Genomic DNA, 14,402 nt, shown 5'->3' with positions numbered 1-14,402 from the left:
GCACAGGTGGAGCTATGATGCTCTTGATGACCCCTGATCCAACAGTCTGGAATAAAGTTGCAGATTCAAAAAAGAACCTGTGACTGTGACCATGTGACTTTTTACACGCATTTTCCCTTTGATGTCCTTTAGAGCAATCAGTGCAACATTGTTAAACTTGTTCTTTAGTCTTAGCTAAGTGATTCTATTCAGTTCTCTTATCACGTCAAAGCTTCTGTTCTGTCCTTTGGCTCCGTTTTGCTGGCATTATAAACGGTAATGTCAAATTCACTTGATATCCAACTTGATACAGTAAGGGATTAAATATCGAGTGTTGGACTCTACCTTTCCATTTTCAATCATTTCATTCGTCTATCATCAGATTCAACTTAAATGTTGGCAGCTGACACCGACAGTTGGTATCCTTCATATTGGTCATTTTCAACAAAGCACCATACCCAACACAGCTGGACATATTCTGATCAGACACGAGCATTCACTCATATTCTACCATGGGTATTGACTTGTGATTTATGTATTCTGTCTATTATTTTGTCTTTGATGCATTGCCTGCCCTGGCCACTCTTCCCTGTCTGATTTCTCTCTCAGTGAAGCCAATTATCTCAGATCCTGGATCCAAATTCCTCTTCTGTCAGATGAATGACTCTGCAACCCCTCTGAACATGAGTGCGTGTTCCAGCACGCGTGTCTCTGTGTTCTGAAACATTTGTGCGTGCGCCTCAGTGCTTTGCTGTGTCCCTGTGCATTTATACTCGGGCGTGTTGTGTAATGAGGCCTTCACCTGTCTTCTGCCATCTCCGTAATTACACTGCTGGCCAGTGCGAGCCCTCGGTCGTCTCAACGGCAGACTCTGTTTATCCCACAAAACAACAGCTGGTCAGGCAGGAGAGCATGTGGCTGCCCTCTCCCAACATGATAACAACACTCTGCTCTTTTTTTAAGCACTCAAATAAATGAAACCCATTTATCACTGTTGAGGTGATATCAGGTGCAATATCAGTAAGAATTAAAGCTTTAACCTCTAGTACGGAGCATTCACTACATTCAGTACAATTTGTATCCACTGTATGTGATGGTTTTGCTAAACTGGTAAAATGGCTCACTAAATGATTGATGTTCAGTTCCTCTCCTATTTTCTAATCATTTCCAACATTGCAAACCAACAACTTTTGTTGCAATTTATTATACTGATGTTGCACAGTTTTGTTTTTTTTTTATAACACATGGATCAGTTTCATTTACTTGGAGATGGGAAGAATTTCTAAACCACTTTCAGGGCCTTCAGTGTTTTCCAAGTCTCCACTGGCTTAAAACCCAAGGTTTGAGTTTCATTTTTAGAAATGAAACTCAAAGAAAGAAAACATCCCATGCCAAAAGCCCAATTTAGAAGCTAATGAATGATCCAATAATGACTCAGTGACAGAATCCTATCCTTTGTCAACTCCAGTTTCCAGAGTCAAAAATAAAATTTAGACCTGAAAACTCAGATATCATTTTAACATTACATTCCTTATTTGGTTGGCCATACACAAATGTCTTAAATACTAAGGTGAAGAAGTTAGCAAGTGGAAATGCTTGAAGCTGCACAGTAATTCAGGTATTCCTCATGCCATCGTTCAAGGGCAGCTTCACCTTCAGCACCAGCCAAAATCTCAAAAGCAATGTAATGGTGAGAACACAAGTGGAATCACTTCTGTAACCTGAGGCATGCCATCAACCTTTGAAATGCAGGACCGGTAGCTATTTGCCAAACTCCTGCTGCTGGCATCTTTGTATTGTAATTAGCTGGGACCACAGGATGAAGAAACCAGATGCTGCCTTTTAAAATAGTGACTCTGATGTCTGCCTCTCTGGAGACGTGTGAGCAGATGGTTGGTAGTTGGAGAAAGGTGAGTTATAAAAACTGCAGTCTATCAAAAATATTCTACATATGCCAATGGTGGTTAAGTCTTTTCATGCATATGGAGAAAGAGAAGCATGAAAGTAGTAATAATGACAAATCATCAACACAAAATATTACCATTCCTGCAGAAGACAAAAGATTAGCCTATTCAAGGACTAACAGGGAGGGGTAAGGATGGGCAGAAATAGAAGCTAAAGCAGCAGATCTTTTAACCGGTCAAAATATTTAGAGGTCTGAGAAGTGTGTTTGGAGATCCATCTGATCTGTGTATAATCTCTCTGCCAGAATGGCAGTCAGTTGGGATGAAGTCCTATCCTCTGATAATTGCTATGGCAAAGATCTGGCCACTATAAATGAGCAAAGTTGTGAGCTAAATAATTTTCCAGTGCCAGCTATTTGTAGACCAATGTTCAGACTAACCCACAGTATTTAATGAATATGGGGAACTTGTGACATGATATTTTCCACAACCTAAGGCCAAGAAAGCCAATTAATGTTTTTACTGGCATTGGAATGAAATGCACCTTTTAGGGCTACATGAATATATAAAATGGAATAAACATATGTTCCACCATTTTTGGGGGAATGCAAAAATATTCAATTTCTATCAGGTTTAATTCAGAGACATGACTTCTAAAGTAATTTGTTATAATCTAAACACTAGATTGTAATTTGAAATTAGATTTGCTGTCTTTTGGTAAGACTCATACCATACTCAGACATATGCTGTCTGCTCTAACACAAACACCATTGAGAAGCTAATATTAGCATAGTTTACCATAGCATAGCTATTTAGTAGCTAGCTAAAGAATTATTTTCTTATGTTATAAAATAAAGTTGCCATATAATACGGGTTCCTCTTCCCACTTCCCACAGAAAATCATTTAAAGAGACATTACTTACACATTTACGTGTAAGTACAAATTAGCCACCTAGCTTAATTGTTGTAGGATAGAAGGACCCAGGAATGTACTTGCTTGGTCACACAGACTTCTTGGCTTTAAACATACTATTTCCCCCTCCAGATATTGCAATTTCTGGATGTACTGCAGTTTCTGCATTTCATGCTTTGCCATGATATTGGGTTGGTTGTTTACATGCTAAAAATAGGTCATTTTAGTCTGGTGTTAGGTGGCTGCCAGACATGTGTAATTCAGCTTTTGTGGATATAAATTATATGCTACTGTCAATAGATTAAAATGATAGTGTTCATAAGGTGTTAAAACTAAAACCAGGTCATATTAGCCTATTGCTAGGTGGTTGCTAGGCAACATCAGTGTGCGTGGTTATAAATAGGATATTCTTGTCATGAAATAAAAATCATACAATGTGGTCAGTCTTATAGTTTACAAATTATAAAGAGGGGTAATTTTAGCTTGTTGCTCTGGTTGCTAGGCAACATGATGACTCCACATTATCCTATATAGATAAGAACCTTCAGGCATTGACCTGATGGTCTTAGGAGGTGTATTATTTTATTTTATCTTTTTTGTGTGTGTATTACTGTAATATTTTTATTATTATTAGTAGTAGTAGTAACTGTCATGACAAAAGAATTTTCCCTAGAGCTGGAATAAATAAAGTATATCTTATATTTTAGATGTGTTGCTTTGATTCCAATACATTACTGCTGTTATTTATTTTCCATAATGTTTCCAGTTGGAAACTGTCACCACATTAACTTACACATCAGAATAAACATAGTGATATTGCATTCAGTAAATGGATGCGTATACACACACACACAAACATACATCTAGCGTCCCAGAATCTGTGGAATGGTGTTTCTGAGGCCTTGTTGACACCACTCTGTCTCCCCTCAGATTTAGAGGGCAACTCTCCCAGCACTTTTCTATCTTACATGCACACACAGCTGTCACAGTGGGCCATAGTCCACCCCGCACAGAGATGCCAGCACAATTCGCGCTGTGTTATTCAATCACCCCAGAATTGGATCTCTGTGACAATGGGAATCCCTGGGTGAAATAGCGCTTGGTCTGAGGCTGGCAGAGCAGCAGGGTGATAAAATTCAACCGGTTTGATCTGTTTAATCCTCTGGGAATGGCCTTGGAATCCTGCGATGGAAAGGTTCAAGTGATCTGTGCTCGGACTTTGTCCTTCTGTGGCCCCTCTGTGTGTGCAGGAGAAAGTGTGTTTGTCAAGGGGGTTTAACACTAGGTCAGAGATAACACCGTTTTTAGCAGCTGTCAAGTGTGAGGTGAGTTGAGATGTTTGCTTTGATGAAATGTCAAAATCCTCTCTTAGCACGGGCATAATACAGAATATCAGGAATCCACAAAAGAACGAAAACCTATTCTCAATTTAGTTTCTATTAGAGGAAAGCTGTGGATGTTGAGGCTTCAGTTACAGCAGTGCAAAAAAACAAACAATAAATATAAGAACAGTAAGAAAATAAATATACACTTTAGGACCAGGGGTAAAGGGACCAATAACAATTTAACGAGCAAAAGATACAGGTAAGCAGATGTGTCGTTGGATAATGGCAGGTCATGTATCCTGAAACAATCAGAATCACAATACTTTAATATTAATCCCTAAGGAAATAATGTGGATTACAGTTGCTCCAAGAAGAAATGGTAAATATAGCAACAGTAACAGACTAAACTCCAAACATTATGTTACAGATTTTAATATTAATTAGTCGTTGTCAATTGTTGATTTGTCCTGTTCTCATTGTATGATGTATTATGCCGTTAGCCGTTTGCATACTATGCATACTCTCTCTCTCTTCATGTGTGTGTGTGTGCATGTTTCTCTGGTGAAATTCAGTCTGGTTCCGACAACAGTTTTATGTTAATGTACAATCCTTAATATGTTTTATGTGTGTGTCTGTGTGTGTCTGTGTGTTGGGGGGGGGGGGGGGGGGGGGCACCAGAGGGAGTGTTCGCCCAGGGCGCCAAACAGGCTAGGACCGCCACTGTTCACAGCTGCCTTAATTCTTCTTGTCATAGACTCAACGCGGTACTAGAAACATTCATCAGAAATTTTAATCCAGAATGTTATGATAGCATCAGACAGTTGCTGCAGATTTGTCAGCTGTGCATCCATGTTGGAAATCTACCTGTTCTAATATACCCCAAAGGAGAACTCTTGGACTGAGATCTGGTGACTATGTAGGCCATTGGGTACAGTGAATTCAATGTTCAAGAAACCAATTAGAGATGATTTGAGCTTTGTGGCTTGGTGTTTTATCCTATCATCAGAAGATGGGAACACTGTGGCCATAAAGGGATGAGCATGGTCAGCATCACTCAAGTAGTCTGTGGTATTTAAGCAATGATCAGTTGATACTAAGGGCACCAAAGTGTGCCAAGGAAATATCCCCCACAACATTACACCACCACCACTAGACAGGATGGATCCGAGCTTTTAAGACGTTTATACCATATTCTGCACCTACTATCGGAATGTCGCAGGAGGAATCAAGACTCTTCAGACCAGGCAACACTTTTCCAAACGTCTGTTGTCCAATGTTGGTGAACCTGTTTGTATTGTATCCTCGGTTTTCTGTTCTTAGATGACAGGAGCGGCACATGGTGTGGTCTACTGCTGCTGGAGCCCAGCTGCCTCAAGATTCATCGTGTTGCTGCTCTTCTGCAGACCGTGGCTGCAACGAGTGGTTGTTTGGGTTGCTGTTGCCTTCCCATCAGCTTTAAACAGTCTTCCCATTCTCATCTGACCTCTGACATAAAAGAGAACTAGATAGCTTGCCTTTTCTAGACCGTTCTCTGTAAACCCCAGAGATGTTTGTGTGGCAAAATCCCAGTAGATCAGCAGTTTCTGAAATGCTCTGACCAGCCAGCCTGGAACCACTTAAATCACCTTTCTTGCCTTTTCTTATGCTCAGTTTGAACTTCAGCAGGTGTCTGACTATGTTTGCTAGCCTAAGTTAAGCTGCTGTCCTGTGATTGAGTGATTCGATATTTGTGTTTACAAGCATTTGAACAGTTGTAGCTACCACTATGGCTGGTGGGTATAAAGATGTACGTATTATGCAAACTAATTATAGTTGCTAATTTTTGTTATATTGACATATAATACCAATCCATCCCATTACTATCCAGCCCTGCCTGGCTTTGTCAAAAAAGTAACAGTAGGATAATAACCACAAATAAGCACTGAGTAACAATTTCTTTAATCTGTAAAAAAGATGAGAAATTCAGATTAGGTCCAGGCATAATCAAGGGGTTTAATTTTTTGCTTTGCCCATCCACATGTGTGCATTTTACTAAGAGCATTATGTATCCTCTGTCTCTTCATCCATCAAGGATAAGCAACTTAATGAAGGGTGCAAGCCACTGTGCTTGACACCCCTCTATATTCAGTACCTATTTGAAATTCCACATAAGTGTGTATACTGAAGATATCATCATACTTTACATTACAAATTCTTTGCTTTTAAGTTGAGAAGGGACTCGATAGGTGACTGGTTAACAGAGGCTTCAGTTGGTTTAAAACAAGCATGCCTGGTATTTTACATTTTGAAGAGACTGCTCCTGAGGACAATTCCTCTGATACTGGGCGATATTGTTAGTTTCCTATATCCATTGGATGATATAAGTATTGTGTTTGGAACAACTGTAATCCACCAAGTATCTCCAATAATGTGTTATAAATAACCCTGAGACCCTCCTCTGTTGTGTGTGTGTGTGTGTGTGTGTGTGTGTGTGTGTGTGTGTGTGTGTGTGTGTGTGTGTGTGTGTGTGTGTGTATGAGAGCGAGAGAGACAGACTCTGTATGGTTATGGGTAGGAAAACTCCAGTGGATGAGATTGTGGAAAATAACACTCTATTGGTTGTTTAGTTGGTGTGTGACATCAGTCGGTGTGTATGTGAACCATGGGCGGTCCACTGAGGTTGGCTACTTTAGGAGCAGGCCGTGCCCCTGGCAACAGCAGAAAACTGGACAACAGCAAGAAACAGATGCTACGGGGAGAACTGCTGCAATCGAGACATTTCCAAGAAGAAGAAACACTTCTCTTGGAGGGCAAGGCAAGGAGTGGACGATAACATTTGCTTTCTCTTTGTCCTGTTCATAGTGGGATCACAGCCAAGCAATCAAGGTAACAGCGATTGCGACTGGGTCTGGCTTTGTGCTATTGTCCTCAGCAAAGCCTCAGTTTTGCCAGTTTTATCTAAGCTATTAATGGCACATATCAAAACAGCCCAACTTCTAAATGTATAGAACATGTTTAACCTGATTTATTAGTGTTAAAGGGTGTATGCTTTGTGTGTGTTTCTGCCCCATGTTAATATGAGGGGATGTTGTTGTCCTTTTCTTTGCTGACCTTTGGTGACTGTAAACAGTAACCCAGCAGAGAAGTCACTGATCCCTCCAACTTGTTGTAACAGGGACTGCATAAACCAGCACAGAGCATGTGCAACATTGTGTATTGCATTTTTGTCTAAACTTTAACAACTGAAACACAGTTTCTTTTTCCTACCTCTCTCTTAAAAGTTTACAGCAACCAACCTCTCCTCGACTGTCTCACCTATCCTCTCCATCCAGCACGCTGCCATGGATCGCTCGGTGCAGGAGCTGTTCCTCAACTTCATGATCGTCTTAATCACTGTGCTGCTGATGTGGTTGCTGGTGAAATCTTACCAGGACTAAAAAATTAAGCAATGAGAGAGGACACGGACATGAGGCGGAGGGGATGGAGAGACACGTGCCTCGGGTTATCGGAAGAATTGGCTGCTGGCTAAATTTTATAATACAGTGATTACACCTACAGCTTTGCTTATTCACGTGAGGTCAACAATAAGTGGTTACTATAGCCGGGACAAACTATGAATGATAAAATAGTTCAGAATCTGTATTTTTAGTGTTTTTTGTTAAGTTTTTTTGAATAAGGCCATGAATGTGAAATCACAGCAGAGTGATCAGGGTTAATAAATAAGAATAAAATTGTTGAAAACCCAAATGGGATGGCTTGAAAACCCTAAAAAAAAATGCAATGTCACTATAAACAGGAGTGCATACCATAGTCTGTATGTCTAAGTGCCCAACACATTTAACAATGGTGTTGTGTCCAATTTTTCAGTTTTTTTGTCAAAGGGATGAACACAACAAACTCATAAAACAAGACAACACGACTGTTGAAGCATTATGTTTATGATCACTTCTTAAACAGTCTTTCATTTGTTTAGCTTCTGTTTCTCAGCACAAACTTGCCATGCAGTCATGATTCACACCCACATTTGCTCTTTACAGGTTTGTTAAACTTTAGTCTATACTATCCTTTTGAAGCTACAGAGTGTTTCTCTATGACTGATAAAGTGCACATGAAAAACTGTTGTGTACACCCGGAGAGGAGAACCAGAACATGCATGGACACATGGCAATGTAGTAACAGAATAAAGGCAAGCTGATTAAAGTGCATACTGACATGTGCTTTCAAAAGTTGACCTATGTACTAGCAGACTGATTTTCCTCTTTAAAGTAAAAGCAAGAGAGGCTTGCCTCCTAGAGGCTCTCTGTGGCATAATTTGTGTATTCCTGCCAAAAAAAATATAAATCAAAATTCCCAAATTCAGAAAAATTAAAGAAGTCTGAATTCCTGAACAGAGTCTGTAGCTGCAAGAAGGCTGGTGAGTTTACAGATCATGCTAATTATTTATGTGGATTTTCTATCTGTAGCATGCTGTCAAAAAAAAATACTCGGGTACTAAAATAGAATTCTAAAGGGGTCCTCCATGGGAGGGGCAATAATTAGACTGACAGCAAAGCTCCTATGATGACAGGAGCTCCGCACATACAATTTAAAGATCAAACTTGACCCTAAATAAAAAAATAAATAGACTAGGTTAATGTGTTCACATATACTGATGATCTGTGACAGGAAATGTGAAGTTAGTTGCCTATCTTTGGCTATGATACTGTCTATTTGCTGGTTAAATACGGGAATAGCGTTCTCTCTTGAAGTGTTAGCTGTCCGTCATGCACACAGTTTGGAAAGCCGAGGGAAGGTCATTCACACAGACATCAAACTTTCGCTTGCATGTTTGCTGCATTGGTGGGCATGTATGTGTCTGCCATCAGTTATGCTGTATCACACCACGGGTCTCTATATCTGTTGAAGCTGATGAGCTGGCAGTGGAACTCTGTGAGTGCTTTGGGCATGGGTGTCACTTCCTCCCATTGACTCCTCCCACTGTAGTACACCTGTGTAGGTAGTAAGAAAGAATACAATAGATAGTAAAATTAGTAAAAACTAAGAATGCAGGTGTGGTCAGAAATTCACTCATCATAGGCATGAATATCATGGTAATTTGTGGTTTCAAATGATTTCTCTGAATTGTGCTTTTCCAGACTGGAATGATTGTACACTATATACATGTTTATTAACTCTTTTTTTTTTTTAAAGAAAATTTGGTTGCAGAACTTTAAATTTCTTTTTGTATTTTCTCTAATCCCTACAGGGTCAAAAGTATACATACAGTTTTACTACCAGTGGTACTGGTATAGTGCAAAAAGTAAAATGAAATGGAATAATGAAGGAAGAGGAAGACCTTCAAATTATTCAACATCACCTAAAATTAACAGCTAGCTGAGCTGAAACTTAAACACAATTGGTTTTTCCAACAGGACAATGATCCCAAACACATCAAAACTAGTTTTCGAATGGATAAAACAGGCTAACATTAAGCTTCCGGAATTACCTTCCCAAATCCCCAACTTCAACCCTATTGAAAATTTGTGGGTGATGCTGAAAAACCAGGTATATGCCAAGAATCCAAGCAATTTAAATAAACTCTACTATTTCTGCAGAGAAGAGTGCTCAAATACCTGGAATTGTACCAGAAGCTTGTTGATGGCTACCAAAAGTGTCTGCAGCTTGCAAAAGTACATTTAAGCAAATATTAGTATTATATTAGGAAGTGTGTATGTAAATCTGTTGGGCATCTTTCTTTGCCGTTAGACAATAATTCTGATGGCAAAAGAACCAAAGGGGACAGGGAGGGAAAAAAAAGGATATGTGTATGTATTTGAGCTTGTATGCATGCCTTTGACTGAGTGGATTGCAAAAAATTCCCAAATAAATTCGAACTTCAAGTTTGAATTTAAAGTCATTAAAATTGTATAATTTACAATCATCCCGCTCTGGGGGAAAAAAGAGTTCAAAGAAATCACTAAAAGCCCAAAATCACCATGACATCCATGCCCATAAAGAGTCTGTAAACTTCTGTCTAGGTCTGGGTCAAAGGTAAAGGTTATTCAGTTCCTAGCAATATAAATGTGAGTTTTCTATCCTACCTGAACCTCATCTGTGATTTCATCAGGTGAATAGTCTCCACCCAGAATGTAGATTCTGTCCCTCATGCCCACTGCTCCGGCATTGAACCCAGCGCATTCAAATGATCCTTCACCCTTCCAGACGCAGGTCTCTGGGCAAAAACTGTAGACCTGAAAAGAAAAAAAGGGACACTTTTACACAAGCTCAGTGTATTTTACCACAGAATTAAGCTTCAGAATCTTTTTAAGGCTATCTGGCTGCAATGGCATGACTGATAAACTAAATCGTTGCTCACTTTGTATGTAGATAAGTCACAGAGGTGCAGTGTTTTATTAATTGACACAGCCTTGACCAGTGTAGCGTGGAAGAACTGGCCAAACTCTGCCACCAGGCGGCTCCACTGGTCCTGCAGGGCGTCATAGCAGAAGAAGCAGTCGAGTGAGGGGTTAAAGGAGTCTGTGATCTCCACCTCTGACCCCAGCGTATAGATTACACTGCCACAAGCACTGGCCTCAGGGTAGAAGATAGCAGTGGGAAGTGGAGTGACGGAGCGCCAGGTTTGAGCCAAAGGGTTATAATACTCCACCTAAAATCCAACACCGCACATAAATTAGATCAACACCATGACTGATTCCATGACCTACTAATGGAAGCATATCCCAACCAACACTTTTACCTCCAGCAGACTGGGAGCCCCCCCTCTGGATCCCTTGGTCCGTCCTCCAATGACATACACTCGGTCCAGGCACGTTACAGCTGTGTGCATGGTTCTGGGCTTAAGCATGGCAGGTGCAGGTGTGCAGGTTAAGGTCACGGGACAGAAGCACCAAACCTCATCAGTGGCATCGTGGAAAGGTTCAGCCACGTGGAGGCGTATCGCTCGGCAGCAATTTCCCTGGCAACCACCTGTGACAAACATCTTCAATCCAGTAGATAGCAGAAAAGATGGTGATCAAAATCTTTAGTCAACAAGGACAAAGAGTAAGAAAAGATTATGCTTTTTTCTAGTAAACAGCACCTTATAACTATATAGAATATTCACAAATTGACATTATTTCATTTGATGCTGTAAACCTTACCTTCTCAGCATAGCTGGTAAGGTAAGATCCTGGTGGATCTGGCATCGTAGTTGTCCCCTCTTCTTGCCCTGTGCCCAGCTCTTTCCACTGGTCTGTTTCCATACAGTAGCAGAAGGTGTGCCGGATCTCTCCATTTTCCTCTGTCTTGTGGATGTAGATATAACTCTGCGTGGTGGAAGGCCTGGCATCAGTGAGCAGGCCATTGTGCTTTGTCTGTCTGCTCTGGGCTTCTGATGCAAGGGTGAGACAGGACTTGTCGTTGCAGAGGAGAGGGTCAGAATCACACAGAGACTAAGAGAGAATATAAGAGTCAACACAGGAAAGGTGATGCGATCACAAATCCACAAACTGCAAAAAGTCTTTAAACCCAGTACAGGTAAAGGTTTGGTTGTACCTTTAGTGAAGGTGCAGGAAGATGGTGCAGCCGGGTCGGAGACAGCAATCCCGGCAACAGCTTCTGTCTTCCTGGGAGATCATGGCGAATCCATCTAAGGAGAGACACCACCACTGCCTCCTCACTGGGCACGTTTAGAGCATCTGACCTGAGGCACAACTCCAAGACATTAACCTGAAAAGAGTTACATTTTTTAATGTGATGTATTTGTCAGCTTAAAAAAATGAAACAAAAAGATGTTTTGTTAGTGATATAGGAGCAGATTTAATGAAATATATTGTGTATACAATGTTTTTTACATGTTGCAGAGGAACCATTAGCTTAACTATTGGGCTTATTATTCATAACACACTTGCTTTTTGGATATATCATAAAACAATAAGAGTTGCATATTATTTTTGCTTTAATGGATTTCAGAGCTGTTATAACAATGAACCAAAATATCTCAATAATAATATGAAAAATCCCACCAAATATGCAAGAAATCCAACATCATTGGTGCTTTGAGCCTTAACTAGTTCTTAAGTCAGACATAATGAAGTGTTTAGCAACTGGATATAGAGAATAAATTACAACAGAGACTCTGATCAGCCTCTAGCCTTTCTCTGCATAGATGCAATATTTAGGTGCAAGATTGGGTTTCACCTGCATATCCAGGAAGTCCTGCGTTTTGGAGAGTTCAAAGAAGTTCTGGACCACAAACTCATTGGCACTTTGCAGGAGAGCGGCTGAGCCGTATCCCTCAGCCAGAGACAAGAGAGACAGACAGTTATAAAGATCCATGGTTCCTATCAGGAAGTCGCTGCATGCTTTGGACAGGACAGACACCTGAAGACACAACAGCAAGAGCAGGGAAATTTTCATGTTAAAATGACATATGGCAACAGGAAGATAAGTGCCTAGCTGACAGACTGTCACAACTATAGATTTTCATTTTAAGTGTTCGGTCTTTAACTCTTTACCCCTTTAAAGCCTATTAGGAGTAAGACTTGAAGCTGCTTCTGAACTGAACTATTTCTGTTATATTTCAGACCTGCTTAAAGAACAATACTGGTACAATAACTATTAATAATAACATTATTGATTTACTGCAGTATCCCAGGAAGTAATGGCAAAATGAAGATGTTTAAGGGTAAGAAGGAAGATGAAGCAGTTGCATTTCTACCTGCAGAAAAGAGGCGAGCTGAAACAACATATCTACGTTGCCATCAGTGATGAGTGCCTCCCCAGAGTAGGCAAAGTCCAGGAAAGAAGCCACCGCTGCTGGACACTGATTACCCAGCGTTACTGAACCATCATCACGCTCTCGCATATCCACCTCAAACATGGCCCTAAACACAAGACACATGTGTATAGATAGATAGATAGATAGATAGATAGATAGATAGATAGATAGATAGATAGATAGATAGATAGATAGATAGATACCTGAAAAAATCACTACATGCTGCAAGAACACAGCGATGACAGGGAAAGCTGCGTTCCTGCACCTTAATGGTGAAGTCAAACAGCAAGCCTCTCTCCCTGAGCGATCTGAGCACGCCCAGGAGCTGCAGTCCATGGGACTCAGACACCCGCAGCATTGTCCGGCGCTCGGCGACCCCGTTGCATTGTGGAGCACTGCCAGGTTTACTGCTGGGTGGGCTGTTGCTGCTGCAGGGGTTGTGGGTGTTGGTCAAACACAAGGACAAGTCATGATTTTCATCCATTACGCCAAAATCTGAAGAAAAAAAAGAATAGAATAGAAAAATGATGCAATTTATAGTAATGGAGTGAGTCTGTGAGAGACACACACACAGAGGGAATAAGAGATACAAGAATGCAACAAACTAATTTACATGAACAGATCTGTAACACACAGTCCAGTCCTTCTCTACCATTAAGACATGCAGTAGTATCATGAGATTACTGCATTCAAGATAAGCACATTAGATATTACCTGAGGTGATGTCTGGACGTTAAAAGTCAAAAATATATGATTATAAAATGCGTGAAATATGCAGCTAGTTAGTCTGAGGCAGGACAAGTATACTCACGACAGTGTCAGCACCTCGGAGAGCTCTCATGCCATTCTAGTTTCCGGAAGCATGAAATCACGCGAGATTTCAGTCGGCTTTTTGTTTGGGGTTTTTTGCGTTTAATCGTCTTCTTCCTGTCATGTTGTTTGCGATTTTCCCTAAAAAGAATAATGCCCGTGTCTCATTTATATCCCCCTCATTAATTTTCATTGTACTCTTTATTTATAGCAGAAAAGGCGCAATGGCCGCTGGGAACTGTAGTTTTCCCTTATTGGTCGGTTATTTCTGGCGAGTGTTCTGGTCAGCCTTTCTATTTGCTTTAGTTGCAAGTTTAGAACAGTTAAGGTTCAGCGGTTATACAGGTTAGCTTGCTTAGTTAACCATGGGTGCTTTCTCTGTTGCAAATGAAAACATATCTCAAACATATCAAGTAATTTTGAGTCACACGGAAAATTCCTATGGGCAGAACTTTACTCCTGTCTGCTTCTCATTGATACTATGTTGATGCAGTAATATTTCATACCACTGGGTGACGCTGCCGTGCTGAGGAGAAATGATTGTGGGGATGCATAGGACAACAGCCATTGAATCTGAATTAGAACGTGAACTTAAAGCGGTGCTGCAGTATCGTGTTGTTCTGGGAATCTATCCTACTTCACATACCATCCTACCCGTTGTTTCTGCGCAAACGCTGCGCATGCGCGTAACACAACCCCCAAATTTACATCATTTTTTAACCCATTGTGAATAT

At 40.6% G+C, this 14,402-nt stretch overlaps 2 protein-coding genes across 2 annotated transcripts; one reads left to right on the top strand and one right to left on the bottom strand.

Annotated features, from left to right (window-relative positions):
• Positions 1 to 3,922: 3,922 nt before the first annotated feature.
• Positions 3,923 to 14,045, bottom strand: kbtbd3 (kelch repeat and BTB (POZ) domain containing 3). The gene is made up of 11 exons (XM_085184524.1): positions 13,670 to 14,045; positions 13,062 to 13,353; positions 12,799 to 12,964; positions 12,279 to 12,461; positions 11,634 to 11,807; positions 11,240 to 11,530; positions 10,837 to 11,079; positions 10,456 to 10,746; positions 10,181 to 10,330; positions 4,797 to 9,088; positions 3,923 to 4,677 (listed from the first exon to the last, which is right to left on the bottom strand). The coding sequence occupies exons 2-10, from the start codon at positions 13,340 to 13,342 to the stop codon at positions 8,966 to 8,968; spliced, it is 1,902 nt and encodes a 633-aa protein (XP_085040650.1). The 5' UTR covers positions 13,343 to 13,353; positions 13,670 to 14,045; the 3' UTR covers positions 3,923 to 4,677; positions 4,797 to 8,965.
• sln (sarcolipin) lies at positions 7,442 to 8,020 on the top strand. The gene has a single exon (XM_085184535.1). It carries the CDS (start codon positions 7,442 to 7,444, stop codon positions 7,535 to 7,537), a length of 96 nt encoding a protein of 31 aa, XP_085040661.1. The 3' UTR covers positions 7,538 to 8,020.
• Positions 14,046 to 14,402: the final 357 nt, after the last annotated feature.

The sequence above is a fragment of the Neolamprologus multifasciatus genome, chromosome 14 (genome assembly GCF_963576455.1).
Source record: "Neolamprologus multifasciatus chromosome 14, fNeoMul1.2, whole genome shotgun sequence".
NCBI classification, from domain to species: domain Eukaryota; kingdom Metazoa; phylum Chordata; class Actinopteri; order Cichliformes; family Cichlidae; genus Neolamprologus; species Neolamprologus multifasciatus.
This window is presented reverse-complemented; position numbering and strand designations above follow the sequence as displayed.